Genomic DNA, 17,677 nt, shown 5'->3' with positions numbered 1-17,677 from the left:
TACGATTCATATGGTCTGTGCCGAAAGCATAGCACCATTTATTACCATAGTATTTCCGGGGGTAGTAGTTATTCAATTACACACTGGAGTTAAAAGAGAGAATATGAGGTAGACACATAAAACAAGGCAGCCATTTATGTAATATCAGTTATGTCTGCTCCTTCCACTTACACTGGATTTCATGCCAACAGAAGTTGACAGTTAGTCTGACCTATCAGTGTGTTAGTACAACTTTCATTAATTTCTGTATGCTTCTTGTTGGTTTTAAATGAGGTTCATTGGTTCTGTACTCAGCACAGACGGAGCTGTGGATACCTGCTGGTGTCTTATTCCTTGAACTTTCTTGAGCCATTTCTTCCTTTTCTAAAATCCAGTCATACACAATATGTGAAACCAGATACTGCCGGGGTAAAAATGTACGTATAATAGATTGAACATCACACGTAGTCGAGTTCATAAATCTGGAGAACGCCTAACAGCTCGCCAGGCCGTAAAATGAGTGTATAGTCGATCATCTTGCCGACATCAGTCTCCTCTCCTTTCTAAGCTGCTAGAAAGTCCTTGTCTATAGAATCAGTGGTGATGTTTTCGGCGCAGACGTCGGCGATGGTGGATAAGGCGGGGCGAAGGGTTGGGCCCTCAATATGATCGTTCCATGCAGTCTCGGAGCGGTTCCACTTGGTATCAAAAGCTTGCAACTCCTCTTGCAAGAGGTCCTTCAGCTCTCGAGGTATATATCGAAGACGGCTAGCGACATTCATATGCTATTCCAGAGATTTAACGCCACAGCCTTGTTCGTTGCCTGTATCCTCTTTTTCATCGTTTTAGTCGCTGTCTCGACCCCTTTGATAGGCTTCGTGAGCTTAAGTGAGTTGTCGGGATCTCTTAACCGGGCTTGCTCACCCCGTTCGACTGGTGATGCTACTACTGTTGAACAGCTGCTGGGGCCTCACGTGCAAGCAGGGATACTTTAAGATTACAGCCGAAATGGTAAAACCTCTAAGGGGCAGATTTCAACAGAACACAACATGAATACACACCAATTCACATCAATGAACCGAATACACGTAATGTCTAACAACTACCTGTCCGGGTACCTCCGTTTCGAGATCTTGATGCAAGTGATGGCCTGCTGGCGCTGACTTTGGCTGTGAAAGACATGGACAGGTTCGTGGGAATCGGGATGCTATATTCTTGCTGTTGGGCAAGATCTGTGTCAACGGCGCTGTCGCTGTCGTCGACATCGGGACTGAAGTCAAGGGGACTGAAATGTTTACTCCCGCCGGTCATTTCTTTACGGCAACCATGATCTTCTGCTCAATCTACCACAGCATGTAAAACTCTACGCTTTGAGCTTCCCGAGTTTCCGCATTCGCATACAAGCTGCCAAAGGATTAGCAAAAATCTAGGAGGATCTTGTGTCCACATACCCTGAACCAGTCGATCCTTTGTTAAACGGGCACCCAACGTGACTACTGCGCGATAGTTTGGGGGGGGGAGCTTGAGATATGTCCCTCTGGTATGCGACTCATCTAGAAAGCTAAGGCATCGATCCGTCTGCTCAGCAAATGGTGGCGTTTCAAGCTCCTCAACGTTGCCTGAGCGATCAAGTATAATCGCCTCGTCATCTTCATTGAAAGAGACGACTGCTTGGGTCTTGTCATCATCCTGATAACGAGCCAGCCACGGTTTTGCAAACTCTAGGTTAGTGAGCTAATTCACCTGAGCGCCAACATCCCAAGATCACACGTGTCTGCTTATTCATTCCCGATATCATATCTAGAAGCATACGGCTGTTGAATGGGGTACTTTTGGCTTCTTGCGGCACTAAATCGACCCCATTTTGTGATTGTAACAGATGGCTAAGGGCGAGCCCATTCGTTTGTTCCTACCCCGGAAGGTCTAGTTGCTTGATATCCATAGGGAGAACATATCTGGAATCATTGGCCCCGCTAAACCCAGTAGTAGGATTGCCTGTAGTCTTAGCTAGATCTCCGCCTGACACCGATAACTTATGCGGAAACCTCTTTGCCTCCTTACTGGAAACCAGGTGGCTCAGGTAGTAATCAATCGCCGACTTAGGGAAGCAAAGATGGGGATATGTCTCTTCTTTGAACTGAACCCGATCTCGTAAATTGACCCCTTCTAAGGCTCTGAACGATAATGGCAGGTTCGGAGCGGTTCCAGTCCACTCATGGTATTCCACTCTGGCATTGTCAGATTTGGTAAGAATTGAAAAGGCAGAAAATAGAGCTTCTTCGTCCAGGCCGCCGTAGTAGTAGCTTAGGCAAGTAAGGGTCATCACGACGTCAGGATGGCTGAACTCTGATCGTGGCGTTGGGCTATCCTTAACGCGAAAAGGAACAGCCAACTTGGTCCCAGTCTCCCGGTGCGGAGTGATTTCATAGCTTACTATCCATCTCTTCTGGCCCAAAGCAAAAGCGAGGATACCACCTGCAGAATGGCATGCTTTTTGTTTCGCGATGGTACCAATGAGAGAAATTGCCAGAAAACTGATAAGGAACTGTTCCCCAAAAGATTTGAAAGACAGCACATCATGGATGAAATAAAACGTGACATCACGCCACTTTGCAAATTGGTGAGGAATCCCGAGTTCAAAGACTGTAGCTTGAGCTTGGAGAGTATCAGTGGGTAGCGGCCACTCGTGGACCATTATCTGCAGGTTGTTCATTCGACGCGCCAAAGAACAGCGAGGACGGTAGGGGTCGTGTATGGGATACCTGACGCCAAGTAGAGTTTGATAAGTTTCTTGGCATACTGTGGTGTTATACTGTTGCATCAAGTCGTTGTATCTCTCTTTCAGGTGATTGAACTCACTGATCTTGGGTTGTTTATCCAATTCAGCCCTCTCCTCGATTGAAGCTTTCTTACTTTGAAGTATTGGCGACTGTTGGAAATATCGCACGGGAAAAGACATGTTGTCGCCAAAAGAGCGGAACACGGATGGCTTACTTGGTGTCCATTTGCGGCCCATGAGATATGTTTCAAGACGCTGGAGTCTTATCATATCTGCCGTTGACTGGAACAAAAATGCTTGCCAGATCTCAGTGGGTACTTCGGCATTGTATTCCCTGAGAATGGGGTAGCTATGCAATGTGGCTTTGTCGGTAGCTAGCCAGATTCCGCCGATCGTCAGAAGCATTCGTGATGCAGCTTCTGGGCGGGTTGAGTAACAAGCTCTTGCAGCCGAATGATAGCTTTCAAGCAGGGCTTTAAGTGATGTGTAGACTGATTTCTCATGAATATGTTTTTTGATTCATTAGTTGAGGTTGTATTGAACCCACGACTCTATCATTGCGAGATTGAACTTGACTTAGAAATTATCACTTGGTGTTCGGACTACTGGAAGGCCATCGGCATGGGACGTGGGCAATCAGACAGAAAGTTAAGGTGTCATTATTACTGCCGGGGCGCGAAATGGATGCAAGGAAGTTCTCAATCTCTGGAATGGGCAATAAGAGGTGGTCCTTCATCTTAACTGAGGATAAGGATGCGATGCCCAGCTGCTTCTCCGAATGATTACCGGTACAGATTAGTGGCGGGGGATGGTGCTCGCAGACACGAATGAACGACTGGAAGCCGCTGAGGGTCTTTGAAGCTAACGTCGGCAAGACATGATTTTATAAATAGCTAGTTCACTTAATTTACTTCATGGCTCATACATATTAAAACAAATGGCGTAGCCCTTTCAGACCGCGTGGATTGGCCAAGTTGGCACAAGCTTGTTATTCGATCACCTATTACAGTTGTTTGCTGTCACACCTCCTAAATCCTAAGCCATAGGCAAGCACGAAAAGTGAGGATATATTTCCAAGTAGAACAAACAATAACTACCCGGAGCTCCGACCTCTCTACAAGCAGCCTGTTCTCAAGCAGTACGGATTGTTGCTTGGTACTAGGTCTTACTATCACGCTATCTACAAGCAATTGCTTCAAAATTTCAACGCCATCCACCGCTACTCTATTGGGTCTGGAGTATCTCGCCACGCCTCGGGCAAACAACCCTCAAGTTCGGCCTTGATTTGCAGCGCCACGGTCAACGAGTGCCATCGGTGCTGCTGGGTGTAGCCCCCCATGATCCAAAACTTTTCAAGGTGCAGATGTCGCTTCCACATGCCACGGATCTCACCCTCCGAGTCGATCCCCCATGTGGCATCCATGCGAGCAGCTATATCCTCAGGGCCCATCCCCGCCCCCTTATCACCAGGCTGGCCTGCTCCGAGGATTTCAGCAGCCACTTGACGGACGTTCCTGTCGCAGAAGCCGGTGCACCAGATGATGGCATCCGCATCGAGTGTGCTATCATCCGAGAATCGCAGCCCGGTCTCGGTGAAGGCTACTGGCTCAACGTTGGCCTTGACGCCGACGTTGCCATCTGCAATCAAGCTAGTAGCACCGGTGTCGACATAGTGACCACCAGCTCGCTCAACCAGGTTGTGCACAAGCGCGCAGTCCTTGTCGGTGCTATCAAGAACAGGGAAGCCAGCAGCGCTAAGGGACTTATAGCGATCCGGTTCCTTACCTGCGAGTGCGGTGAAGAGACTCTTGCTGAGAGCAGCGTCGATGTTAACTGGTAGCGACAATAGGAGGCGATCAGCGGCGTCAACACCAAAGTCGTAGACGCCGAGACTCATCGGGTCAGTGACGTACTTTAGGGGGACGATATAAGTGTGAGAGCGGACCACCATGGTGGGCTTGAGGCCGTCGTCATGGCTATCTTGAAGAATATCAAAGGCGGTGTTTGCCGAGCCGATAATGAGAAGCGACTTGACCCCCTTTTCCCTCAACTGCGCAGGGTTCTTGTACTCCGAAGAGTGTAAATTGAAGCCTTTGTAGATATGTTTGTCTCCAATTGACGGCAGGTAGGGTTTCTGCGACGCGATGCCGGTCGCCTGGACGAGATGTCTAGCCGTAGCAATCTTTTCGCCGCCAGGGGTGCGGATCTTGATTTTCCACTGTTTGGCCGCGGAGTCGTACGTTGTCCACTGGATTACAGACCCGGTAACGACGTTGAGTCGGAACTCCTCGACATATCGCTTGAGTTGGTTGGCCAAGACATCACGACTGAGGAGACCAGACCGAAACTTCTCGTCGTAGGCTTGGATACCAGTCAGAATCAAGTACATATACAGCAAGCGGGAGCCTTACGCATATAGGGCAGATCGCAGAACGAAGTCGGCACGTGGAACTGCAAGCAATCGTAACGGAGAGCCCAGTTGTCACCCACCTGATCATTCCGCTCGGATATCACACTCTCAACGCCTAGTGCCTTGAGGCGAGCGGCGAGGGCAACGGCGCTGTGCAATCGTAAGCATGAGGTAGCCACAAACTGTTACAGGCTTTAACGTACGCGTTACCACCTCCAATGATGAAGACATCCGTGCTAAAGTCATGCACGCTGTCCAATGGCTTTCTAGGACTCTTGAGCAGCGACTCGTCCTCGGGATGTATATCCAGATTCTCAAGCCGGGTACTCAAAACCCAAATCTTCCACTCGACTACCTCGTTGTCATCCTTGGTGGGTAGGAGAAGGACTTTTCCAGTGCAGGAAGCCGCCGGCGAGACAGTTCGAAAAACAAAGTCGCTGCTGATAAATGGCTACATTTTGTCAGCTTTATCACTGAAATAGGCCAGGCTTCTCGTACCATGCCGGTGTGAAATTGTGCTGTACCCTCGACACTGAGATCTCCCGCGATACCTCTGAGTTCCTTGGTCACCAACAAGCCGGCTGCAATGACGCCCGGGGTGGTCAAGGTGCGCAGATGGCAGGTCAGCGCCAAGTTGTCTTTCCAGTAAGCTTGGCTCGGGAAGAAGCAGGCTGCGAGTGCCGGGCCATGATTGCCAACCAGAGCAGCGTTGAAACTATCCAGCACGGCGCGGGCTTCCTGAGTCGGTTTCTCGCCGGCCATGGAAGCTTCGTCGATTGTCCCTGGAGCGACGGCTGGCAAGGGCTGATCAGCCATCATTTTCCGCAGATCGGCGAGCGGGGGGTATTCCCCCACTGGAGGAGTAGTAACGACTGGCGTCGTCACGGCAGCCATATTTCAGACAGTATGAGTGTGTGATATCTGCTGTTTATAGAAACGGCCGAATCACGATGATTCGAGCATGCACCAAGAGGATATGCAAGTCAAAATCTAAACTGTCGAAGCCTCTTGCGAACAACAGGCAGACTGTGTCCATCACGTGGATGCCCCACATCTGAATCCACACCAGAATCCTTAAGCGAAGGGTCTTTGACAGGCAGGTACATACTGAAAGTATGTAATGAGAGGGGCCAACTTTGCGGTAGCGCAACATTTTGTCACTCGCTTGGAAGATGACCGGGCGGAGCGGGATGCCAGTGGAGCTTTGCCCGATGGACCGAGTCGTGGACCACCGCATCCACATTCAGCCAAACTCTGTCCGTTACTTTCAAGGGCTGTTTGAATATCGTGCTCTACGACGTAGTAACTGTTGGAAGTACCAAGGTTTCCCCTCACATCATGATCAAAGTTAATAATACATAGAAGATTCGAGAACTCAAGGATAACTCAAGTATAAAAGACCTTGATGATTCTTGAATAGAAGAACAATAATTAACAACTGAATTCTTACACACAAGTGCACCCGGCATGACTGCGCATAATAACAACAGTAACTGAGCATCGAAATGGTAGTCCAGAAAGGGAAGCCGATAACACCTTGCATACAACCTGTAACGGCCCTCGCTTCGATACCCCCTCTATAGCCTTCACGAGGATACATCAAGCAACGGTCGAGAAGCCGAAACATGGCACCGTCAGGTACAGGACCCGCCGTCCGTCATCACTCGTCTAGGGTCCTTCAGACGCCTGCGGAAACGGGTGAGTGGCCGTCCATATGGCGCTGTACCGTTTAAGGGCACGGAAGGCCATTGCTGGCCGCCGGGGAACGAACCGAACTGTAGATCCGCAGTAGCGCTTATCCTAGCAAAGACTAGCTGCCTTAAGACTGTAGAGCTGGCCAGCCCCTGAAGAGCTTCGTCTCCACTACACGACAAGAATAAGCAATTCAACATGAGAAAACATGGGGGTCACAGTCCTCATTTAACGATAACCACTATGAATTCCTGCCCAAAGGCAAGGCTAAGAGGAACGTTGCAACGGCCGCCTGTCTTTGCTCGCCTAGCGTTGAGACCCTCACCGTTCTAATGACAACATGGCAGCGATACGTACATGGAAGCGAAAACGAACTGCTTTGTTCGACGGGATGCCACGGTGCTCCACACAAAAGCAGAACCATGTCCGGAGCTTGAGGCGATGCAACGTCCGAACTCGACAGGCCACTAATCCATTTACTGCTCGGTACTCTTGTTTATGCCAAGATTCCATGGAACCTTTCACAAACTTGCCGGTCTTCTCTCTTGTCTCTTTTCCCCACGGACTGGCAGGGCTTGGCAGCCCGGTATAAGACCTGGAGCCGACGCTCGCCTCCGAAGATGTTCAGTCATGACTTGGTCAGCCTACGATCTTCTCTTGAGCAAACAATTGGTCAGTCCGTCAAGACCCTAACATGTCCATGTCACGAAAGGAGCTTGAGGCTCTGTTGGCCGCGCCAGCCCTTCAGCCCCCGCCCGGAGCAGAGGCAAGCTTCGATAACCCTCCAAACCGGAATGGCCTAGCCTGGTTTGTGACGACCCTTTGTATCGCCATTGCGACGTTATGTCTTTTGCTACGCACGTATATCAGGATGTGGAAGGAGAAGAAGATTCACAGGGAAGAAGGTCGAAGACAACACCGGCTGAACGAACGAGACGAAGACTAACATGTGTCCAGTGTTGATGTTTGGTGCCTACGGGGCATTTTGGGGTACTGCGTACGCCGGGTACGCCATGATCCTGGCACCGGGCTACTATGTCCACCAGTGGCACCTACGCAACGCTGACCTCGTCCGGCCTCTATACGTGAGAATCTCTCCATTTCCAGCGGCGCTCGCTAGCTCTTGACCAATTCCTAACTCGCCATACCCAGCTTATCCTCGTCTACGGTTGCTGCTACTCGGTCGTTCTCCCGCTCATCAAGACCGCCATCCTCCTCGACTGGTCCCGCGTCTTCGTCCCCAGTGACAAGCGCCGAAGCCCCTTGTGGTGGGGATGCATTGTCCTCGGGGGACTGCAGTGTGTATGGGGTATCACCTGCATCATCCTACTCAACATGCAATGCATCCCTCACCGAGCCATCTGGGAGTTCTATGTCCCTTCAAAATGCTACAATCTGCCTTCGGTCATGCTTGGCTCTGCCACCGTCCAGGTAGTCACCGACGTCGCAATGGTGCTGCTGCCACAAAGGACCATCTGGGCATTGAATATGAACTGGCAGAAGAAACTGGGCGTGTCAGTTATTTTTGGAGTTGGTTTGATGTAATTTCCACCATCCCTATGCTTGAAGCGTAGTGGTCGCTGACACCCACAGTGCATGTATCGCAGCGGGTTTCCGCCTCTCCCACACAGTCACATTCTCCCAGGAGGCAGATAGAATGTACTACATCGGCCCCCTCCTGTTCTGGGCATGGGCAGAGATGACGGCCGGCTTCTTTATCCTCAGCGTGCCTTGTCTCCCTAAGCTTGTCATAGAGTCACGTCTACCAACAAGGATCAAGGTTGCCCTAGGTCTCAGCGTCCAAACCAATCCTCCGATAGGAGGCTCGAATGACCTCGTCACCATCGGCGGCTCGGGTGGCACGCGTCGCAAGCCGCTGCCCAAGGACAGTTTGACTCTGAGAGACAGTTACTACGAGATTGGAGACGATGACATACACCGGTCCGACACCGGGAGGCCAGAGTCGCAAGAACGCCTTCGTGAAAGGCCGGATACAGGCAGCAACAAGGCTAGTGGAATCGCAGCCATGTCAGGTTCGCACTCTGGTAGTGATACTGAAGAGAATCCCTCGATCCGGCTGAGATAGGAGTAGGAGGTGTGTACAATACATTCATGTCATTGTAAAGGACGTAATCACACAGGGCTGTCCCAGGCAGCAAAACGGTTTCTTCAGACACTGGCATTTCGAGTTCCTTTAATAGAAAGAAAATTCCGCGTTATCAAGGCGAACATCCAGCATCAACATAGCCTAGGAGTAACAGATGCCGCCATAGACAACCTGTTGGTTTCGACAAGTGGGTTCAACAAGGAAGTGATTTATCGCTGGATTCGACAAGATGTGACTTGACTTGGTACCTTTTGGTTTGGGCCTCAAGATAAGTGAGGAAAAAGAAAAGTGAGGGGCTGTCTCATACTTTTGTGCCCAGCCTAGCAAGCTAGGTTGGCTTGCCTTGGGCCCTTACCACTCCATCCGTCAAGCCGACATGGATTGGTCAACCATCAACGTGCTTTACTACTTCGACATTTACTATATCCATTCTGGATAGTATTAAAACTCACGGAAACCAGTGTTATAGGCAAAGTCAGACAATGTCAAAGTTCCTAGCTCTTACGAACATGAGCGTCAACATCGTGGCCCTCACATAAAACACTTGATCATTGGCCTTTTGCATCCTTGATCATGAGAGGCATTAAATGCTATCACAGGGCTTGATATGTCATCAGTGACACCGCAATGATGATGCTCAGCGTACAGCATGAAGAAATGGGCTTGAGATATAAAAATCACCTATATCAATCCCAAAACCATTAACGTACGTGATAAGCGAGTGGATCATAAATCCCTCATCCCCCATCCTCTCTACTAAATCAATCGATTCTTCGCCATCAAGCATGTCTCAGAAAGATTATGAAGCTAGAATCCTTCTTGCGCTTCATGCCTATCAGAATAACTCTAAGTTAGGTCTTAAACGCGCTGCAAAGGCATATAAGGTTGGTTATGGCACACTATGGCGCCGGCACAAAGGCATTCAGTCTCGGCGCGATACTATCACAAAGTCATGCCGAATATCTAATCTAGAGGAAGAGATCATATTTCGATTCATTCTTGACCTAGATACGGAAGAATTTCCTCCACGACTTCGTGGTGTGGAAGAAATGGCCAATCAACCCCTCGCCGACCGCAACGCGTCACCTGTCGGCACGCGCTGGCTTCTAACTTCATCTAGCGACGCAAAGAGCTCAAGACACGTTTTTTTCGTAATATGATTATAAAAGAGACGTATGCGAAGATCCAACCATAGTTCGCAACTGTTTTAAGCCCGTAGAGAACACAATCGCGAAATATGGTGTCGGCCTTGCTGATATCTGCAACTTGACGAGGTCGGCTTTCTGTTGCGTCTGATTGCAAGCCGAATGGTCGTCACGGCTGCAAAGGACGTGGACAACCGAAATTAGTGCAGCCTGGAAGCTGGGAAGGGATTACTGTCATTCAAGCAATTAATGCGGAAGGCTGGGCGATCCCCTCGTTCATCATTGGTGCGGGACGGCCACGAAAGTCACCACTCCCCCAACTTTGAGAAATAATGCCAGGCAAACAAGATTGTTGCGCTCTTTTTTGCCGGCAAGCCAGAGCAACTAAATCACACCAAGTTCCCTCAGCAAAGCCGAGCAGGAAAGCACAGCCTAGTTGTTGTGGCAACCTTTTCAAAAGTGCAAAGTCCAATCTTGTATCAAAGGCTTTGTTCCAAACCTATTCTTCTACGTGTAAGCCTACCAAGTAAATGAACTCAGGACCCAATCGTCTCCTTTCGGGCAACTCGGTTGAGATTTTGGAAGGTGGGAGAGCAGCTAATAATGAGCGCCTGTGCGTACCGATTCGGCTGTGGCCCAGGCCTACTTCAATTTTAACTTTCAACCCCCTCGTCGCTGTGACTCCATGGCTGTGAAGATCAGGCTGGGCCTCCGCGTAGGAGGCCTGGCATCCTGTTATTCAGTCCCTAATAGCTAACATACAACCTCCGATGGTCAAGAGAGTAAATGATCAATGGGGCAATGGCTATCAAGAAGGATGTATGGTACTCGTCCTTCTTATACTTATGGCCGAGATCATTTTGGGAAGAAGCAGGCGCCAGCCCTATAACTATCAGGCAAACCGTCAAGGCTTGAACTTCAGATTGAGATCGTTGGCTAATGAGCTACTACAGTGTTCCTGGCACCTTGTTCCCGTGAATGTATGGATGCCTAGGCCTGTTCGCGGCAAGCCTTGCTCAACAATGCGAAAATGATCGCGCCGGCCTCAAAATCCACCGCGACTTAGCACAGCAAGGATTGGTGAAGGTCGTGGACCTTGTCGGCGGCCAGCCCTACTCAAGGCCAATGACAGGGATGCCGCATAAAACAGGGGTCATCCACCTAACCCGGATGACTCCACTCTCTCTAGGCTGGAATTGGCGCCCTGCCACTAGCGGCTGCCTTTAGATAGAAGCCTCCCAGCCTCGTATTGTCCAAAGAGGATACATTGAGGCACAGACAACTGAGTCGACTTCGCCCCTTCCTTGATGCCAGAGTCCAATCCCAGCTCTCCATTCTCGAGCAAGCGAACTGCTCAGTAGCTCCATGCAACAGGCGACCCCGCTTCTACGTCGTGGTAAAACGTCTCAAGATGCGTAAAGTTGGTCGATATACACTTTGCAAGTGCTGCATGGTTAAAAACCTTGCTGGCCCATTATTACCGAAATCAAGTTTTCGAAGCTAAGTTTGAGCAGTAGAGTGACGTTTTATCCACGAGGATACTACGTAGTGTAGATAAGACTAAACCATTTTTGATGCAGGAACTCCCTGTCAACTACAAAGAGAATAGTGTCTGACAGCGGTAGAGCCTCGGTTTCACGACTATTTGCTTTTGATAATGCCGGATAGTGATAGGCACGTTAATAAGTACGGATACCGGACGTTGTTTTCATGGCGCACGTATGTTGGATCCGGGGTTTGACCTTCTGCCTAGACGTCTTACTTTGCCAGCCACTAATATTTCTGAGATTAGCATGGCATGGATCTCGCTCCATATCCAAGCTTCCACCAGCTGCCTGGTCTCTCAGGAGTCGGAAAGGCACGCAGTCTGCGCCAGTCTAGCCTCACCATATCTAAATTCATTAATGGACAAGCTATACGTCCCCATATCGCAATCAAAAGGTCCCATGTTACGACAGATGACATTGCATGGTACTCATTGAATTCCAAGCCCGTTAACAACCACCCAACGGCCGAGGCCCTCCCATTCCCCTCCACCCCAGAATATCCAAACATCACCTCAGGGAGAGTCAGCGAGCGCATCATCAACACACATTGGGCTTCCGCCAATAGGTTCCTGGGAGAATGGCCACCCCTAGTCTTTGTATAACGCCGACTTAGAGAATTCACTGCTCGCTTCCGAAATCGAAGACGATTTCCTCGCCGACCTTGCTGATGGTGATTTTTCGTCGCCCTCATCGTGCCCACCGTTCACGAACCCCGATCCACGGCCGAGTCAGTCCCATAGCGTAAGCCTTCAATCATCCGTTCAGGCTTCCACGCCGCATCGTGCATTCCGCAACACCACCGCACCCACCAACGCCACTACAAATACAACGGCCCGAGAGTTATCGTCCACCAACTGCATCCTCCACCCTTTCGGCCCTGAACGAACAACAACCCAGCTCTCCTCGGCTAGCAACTCTACTGGCGAATCTCAAGCATCGCTGCCTGTTTTCGACTCCTTCGAGGAGAACGACTTCTTCTTTGACAGTCCCGCAAGCTCCTTTTCCGAAGCTATGCCACCCGCAACTCGGCGGAGTACCACAGCTGCGGCTGCTCGAACTGGTTCAGCGCATGCGAGTAAGCGACGACGAACATCAACGACTGCTGCACCCGCGGCCCCCCCAAGACCGACGCCGAGACAGAGAAAGTCACCCGCAACCAGAAAAGACATGGATGTTGAAGAGCTATTCGGCACGAGCCATACTTGTTCCCCCATCGACGTTGAACCCAGTGCCAAATTCGACACCATCGATCTGACCGAGACCAACGAAGTGTTCGAGGAAGGCCGAAAGCCAGAAAAGGATGATCGCGTCAAGCTTGCTGCCTTTCAATGTGTCATCTGTATGGACGACTGCTCTAACCTGACAGTCACAGTTTGTGGTAAGTAATTTCGCTTCTGGTTTTGAAAATTCATGATAAGATACTAACATAGCCCCAGGTCATCTATATTGCGCTTCTTGCTTGCACCGGTCTATTCATGGCCACGCCACCAAAGGAAAGTGTCCCATGTGCCGTCATGACATGAAGCCTCAAGAGAGCTATAACAGCAAGGCCAAAAAATATTGGCCCCTTGAACTGAAGCTCATGACTGCCACACGGAAAGGAAAGCGCAAGGCCTATACACTGTCCTGATGTTATCGACAACCGTCTACAACGGCCAACGTCGTGACTCTGTGAACTCACAACGCAATTGGATACTTGGTTCAGAGTTTGATGGCTAACTATAATGCACGAATGTCGTTGCCACGTGGTATTCCGTTTAATCAGCATCCATGGATACTTGGGACTCGTCACAGGTACGGGATTGTGCTAACCGCCACATGCCCTCGTGGCTTATATAGTGTTTTTTTCTTTAACGTTACCACGGGCGGATCACTTTGTGGCGCCAGATGAAGATACCCAGCACTTACATGTATAAGGGGAACATAGAACTGCATAGATTTAATACGCGACCACGCTTTTTGCGCGGCTGAAGAAATGGCGCACTCGGAGTAACTATGTAAGCGAGGGATATGTATCGTGCTGTACCCATGGAAAGGACACAGAGACTCATCCATGGGGTTAACCATTTGGTTCTTAGGCAACAGCATATGGCGCATAGCATTTAGACCTCTGATATAGCTTGATTTACTTTGTGTTGACCTGAGGTGTCGAATATTCGAAGGAGTCATTATGAACCGACGTGTAAGATGTGAGAGTATGTGAAACTCATCGGTTGAGGACATACCAATTCCAACTGCTTGTGATATAAAAGTGTAGAAGAGCCTATGTTTCTCTTCCCACCATGCGTTTGGACTCACAACAGGTAAAATCAACATGGGGGGTTGCTTCTCATGTCTTGTCTTGGTACCAACGTGATTGACTATTTTACTTATACGGACTGAACCACAATCAACGCATATTTCATTCCATGCTATCCTATCAACACCGCATAACTCTACAGCTTATATCCCATCTTAATGCACATTCCTTGATGTCATTGCAAATTATATCGAAGGCATCTCTCCTTCTCTTAGAATGGCTTAGTGGAAGAGACCGTGGCTCTGCTGCTTCAGCCCAGGAAGGACTTCATTCTCGAACTGCGAATTTGTTACTTGCTTGGTCGTGTATCTGAAGGATTGAGCAAACGTTATTTCAAGGAACAGTGTCGTTGCGATGATAACAATCAGCCCTTCAGCCAACTCTTCAATCTTTTGATCCAGGCCCTCATCCGCGTTGCCGCTTCCGACACCCGCGTTTCATTTGTGCGGTATTTTGAGCCGCAAATTGTTCCAGATACCATATACCGTCGCGATCTGTCGGTTGATCTCTAGTCGGCGTTGCCGTAGACGCTCCAATGTGCTTGTCGTTGGAGTGGCCTGTCTCGAGTCAACGCCGCTATGGGGGCCCCCATGAACCTCCAAGTGAGTCGATCGGGGTTGGGTCATCAAGTCCTTCACCTGTCGCCAGCTATGAAGGCTGAGTCAGTCTTCGCACAATCCTTAGGTTCTTCCTAGCTATCGCACGTGCAATGAGTGGCTACAGTTCCTGAAGGTCGGCAGTAGTAGGTCGTGAGTACTGTTGACCTATTTTAACACCAACTCGTAGCACAATGTACAGATCATGAGCGATGCGAAGACTAAAGGCCGACTTGAGTGATACTGCACAGCAAGAGTTGGTGTTCATACTTCAGCCAGCGTTACCTTCTGAGTGTAGTCTAGCTGTCATCGACAGACACAAGTCTCAATAGCGATCCGAATCCGTCTGAACGAGATCATCCAACAGGGCATGTGACACCCGGTTGACTTTCGGCCTTGACGCGCTCGAGCCTTTAGTGAGGCCCGATAGCGTCGGTAGTTTCCGATCGATTTTGACTCATCGGATAACTTTATGGATAATTGGGCGGCGAAACCATGCTACATCATAACAACCGAATTGCGCTCTGGTCGAGGCTTCAGGTGTGGGGATGTGACCATAGGCTATCGAACAATATTGTCAGTATGTACTCGACTGGGCCTTCTTAATCTGGCACCAACTGACCGATTCCCAAGCCAAACTGGGGATCCAAGCCACTGTGAGCCCCTAGCCGTTGTTAACTTAGCGTTATCAGTTCCACTTCTCGTCAATTGGGCTGGTTCGTCTACCCATGGTAGTCCTTCCTCTTGAGCACTTCTGACCGGTTAACATGCATTGATATGGATGTGTGGATGGCCATTGACTGTTAACCATGACACCTATGAGAGAATCATTAAACTCCTCCATTGATGGTTTCTGCGAATACCCCACGCGCCAATCAAAAAGGCCAGGTGGCGAATTGCTTTCGGCTTTCCACGACAATGCGTACACCCTTCGGGCCGTTCGTCGAGGAAGCATACTTACGTAGTGGCCATAGCAGAAGTTGGGACTTGCCAAACAGTTTGGATACAAACACCGACTACTCGATCATCACAGCCATCTGCAATAACATTGATCCCGAAATATAGCGTTTTCTCAATTACCCCAGCGAGGATACTCGCTTGACGGACTTCATCCGTCGATGCGGGGAGGGACGATTTGTCATTTCGCAAATCGCTAACTCGCAGTCTGATCAAGGATCCATTCTACATTTTCATCCTCAAATTCTACCGATTACTCGTCTCACGAACGAGACGACCGACTCCAAGACGACCGCCGAAATGACTGCCGATCGACCGGTCGCGATGCATATAAGAAGGACATTAAAGCCGTCAGGATCCTGTCCGGGACAATGAGAAACATGTCAAGTTTGAGAAGAAGCATCAAGCTGTTGACGAAAGCGATGACGACCCTAGCCCATCGCCCAACAATGATGGACACTCTTCTGGCCATTATCGTTCTGAAGCTTCCCATGCCTCCCAAGAAGCGTACTTCACGGCGATGAACGCAGTAGGGGGAAGCCCTAGATTTTGCTAACAAACAACTTGAACATTATAAAATCACAAAGCGAAATGCTGCGAACAGTCGGGACTCAGAACTGTTGAGGTGAATTTACTTGCATAAGGAGATCATTCTAGATACAAGAGCTTCGCATCTTCTTCGGTAACGGCTTCATGTTCCGAACCTCTCGCTACCCTCTGTTACTCGGCATCTTTCCCCATTACTTTCTCGACTTGCCGGAACTTGATCGAACGGCTTCATAGTTCTGGCAGGCAAGACAATTCTTCCAGTCTTCGAAGCTCAAACCAGTTCCATCACCGTACAGACCAGCATCAGTCCTCTTCTTGCTCGAGGTGCGATCCAGATCCGACATGGCTGCGGCCAAGATAATTCGTTGACCAAGCATAGGTCCGGGACCTTCGGAGAGAAGCCTTTTTGCATTGATGAACGTGTGGTCCGTTCTGTCTTCATCCCCATGGCAGGCATCATCCCATTGCTGCCATAGGGCACCACCTTCTGCTGCATCACCGGCACCAAATGACACTAGCTTCAGGCAGTAAGAGTCTGAACGGCCCTTCTTATCCCCAGCCTTTAATTTATGTTTCAACGCCATGTCAGCGGGAGTAAAGAAACCCCTGATAGTATCGTAGGTAGCGTTGGCAACCATGTCAGGGAGAAAGTTTACCGTGTACAATGCCTGTGATGTCCGTTCACCACTTGCTTGGAAAGCAGATACAGACTGTAATTTGAATTGTGCGGCGAGCGCCACAAACTTATGAAGTTGTAGTAAAGATCCTTCGTCGAAGATCTCACCCTTCCGTTTCAAGAACTCCTTGAGTGGCCAGCCTTCTTGAGATTTGGCAACGGTGGCTACTAGGAAGGGCAATAGCTCATCCTTCACTTTCTTTAATTGTACGTCGGGATTCTCTTGTGAAAATGTAATAATTCTGCCGATTTCGTCGTCGATTGTCGTAAGAGGGTTGCGCTGCGTCGAAGCAACATGAGTAGCACTGCGAACTCTCCTGTTCCAAGACGTGTAGATCATGTCCAGGTTTTTTGCATGCATTATATCCTTAAAAACACCAAGTTCTGTGTCTTGACTATCACTTGGTGGATTGTGAAGGATACACCAAACATTGACTTCGGATTCATGGATTGTCTGAAGTTCAGACCAATGTTCCAGACATCGTATCTGAGCTTCGTAGGCTGACGCACCCAGGCAACTCTTAGGCAATACCCAGACTTCATACGTGTAGTTGGTCGAGGCCTCACCCCGCTTCTCCCATGTACTGAAAACCTCACAGGATTGGGTATGTCCTTGGGCACTGAGCTGGGTTGACGGAGAGGCATATTTATCTGCCTGGCACATTCTCAGCACTGTTGACACTATCTGCCATGCCCAATTCTAGTCGGGACCGGTGAAACGGTATTGACCAAGGGGTAGGGACCATCCCTTTCGCCAACACAGGCCCCTCAGCGGTCACCACAGGAGCATAACTACACAGTATTAAGCGTAATTGTAAGCATCTCAGAGGGGCTGTGTCAGCGCTGTACTCACTACGGCACAGGTTTGGCAGGAACCGTGGCCGGGCTACACGACTACATATTCTGGTTATCCAATTGCCAATCTTGGTAAATGTTACCTA

General features: G+C 49.6%; 6 protein-coding genes across 7 annotated transcripts; 3 read left to right on the top strand and 3 right to left on the bottom strand.

Moving 5' to 3' along the window:
* Positions 1 to 644: 644 nt before the first annotated feature.
* Positions 645 to 1,338, top strand: FOXG_17116 (uncharacterized protein; the record flags this gene model as incomplete). Its single annotated transcript, XM_018397132.1, has 4 exons — positions 645 to 793; positions 853 to 867; positions 939 to 990; positions 1,168 to 1,338. The coding sequence occupies 4 exons, from the start codon at positions 645 to 647 to the stop codon at positions 1,336 to 1,338; spliced, it is 387 nt and encodes a 128-aa protein (XP_018258005.1).
* A 4-nt stretch (positions 1,339 to 1,342) lies between these two features.
* On the bottom strand, positions 1,343 to 3,163 carry FOXG_22698 (uncharacterized protein; the record flags this gene model as incomplete). The annotated part of the gene is made up of 3 exons (XM_018403105.1): positions 1,343 to 1,383; positions 1,431 to 1,700; positions 2,041 to 3,163. 3 exons carry the CDS (start codon positions 3,161 to 3,163, stop codon positions 1,343 to 1,345), a joined length of 1,434 nt encoding a protein of 477 aa, XP_018258004.1.
* Positions 3,164 to 3,776: 613 nt separating this feature from the next.
* On the bottom strand, positions 3,777 to 6,141 carry FOXG_17115 (uncharacterized protein). Of its 2 annotated transcripts, XM_018397131.1 has the most exons (5): positions 5,667 to 6,141; positions 5,372 to 5,619; positions 5,170 to 5,318; positions 4,672 to 5,119; positions 3,802 to 4,569 (listed from the first exon to the last, which is right to left on the bottom strand). In XM_018397131.1, the coding sequence occupies exons 1-5, from the start codon at positions 6,060 to 6,062 to the stop codon at positions 3,978 to 3,980; spliced, it is 1,833 nt and encodes a 610-aa protein (XP_018258003.1). In that variant the 5' UTR covers positions 6,063 to 6,141; the 3' UTR covers positions 3,802 to 3,977. The 2 variants fall into 2 exon arrangements, with proteins under 2 accessions (XP_018258002.1, XP_018258003.1); XM_018397130.1 differs by having other exon boundaries at positions 3,777 to 5,119.
* Positions 6,142 to 7,425: 1,284 nt separating this feature from the next.
* On the top strand, positions 7,426 to 9,187 carry FOXG_17114 (uncharacterized protein). The gene is made up of 4 exons (XM_018397129.1): positions 7,426 to 7,765; positions 7,818 to 7,945; positions 8,013 to 8,401; positions 8,454 to 9,187. Exons 1-4 carry the CDS (start codon positions 7,555 to 7,557, stop codon positions 8,944 to 8,946), a joined length of 1,221 nt encoding a protein of 406 aa, XP_018258001.1. The 5' UTR covers positions 7,426 to 7,554; the 3' UTR covers positions 8,947 to 9,187.
* A 3,139-nt stretch (positions 9,188 to 12,326) lies between these two features.
* FOXG_17113 (uncharacterized protein) lies at positions 12,327 to 13,478 on the top strand (the record flags this gene model as incomplete). Its single annotated transcript, XM_018397128.1, has 3 exons — positions 12,327 to 12,386; positions 12,425 to 13,037; positions 13,096 to 13,478. The coding sequence occupies 3 exons, from the start codon at positions 12,327 to 12,329 to the stop codon at positions 13,287 to 13,289; spliced, it is 867 nt and encodes a 288-aa protein (XP_018258000.1). The 3' UTR covers positions 13,290 to 13,478.
* Positions 13,479 to 16,251: 2,773 nt separating this feature from the next.
* FOXG_17112 (uncharacterized protein) lies at positions 16,252 to 17,400 on the bottom strand (the record flags this gene model as incomplete). The annotated part of the gene is made up of 1 exon (XM_018397127.1): positions 16,252 to 17,400. One exon carries the CDS (start codon positions 17,398 to 17,400, stop codon positions 16,252 to 16,254), a length of 1,149 nt encoding a protein of 382 aa, XP_018257999.1.
* Positions 17,401 to 17,677: the final 277 nt, after the last annotated feature.

The sequence above is a fragment of the Fusarium oxysporum genome, chromosome 6 (assembly GCF_000149955.1).
Source record: "Fusarium oxysporum f. sp. lycopersici 4287 chromosome 6, whole genome shotgun sequence".
NCBI classification, from domain to species: domain Eukaryota; kingdom Fungi; phylum Ascomycota; class Sordariomycetes; order Hypocreales; family Nectriaceae; genus Fusarium; species Fusarium oxysporum.
The sequence above is the reverse complement of the archived record's forward strand: the minus strand, read 5'-3'. Positions and strand labels throughout refer to the sequence as shown.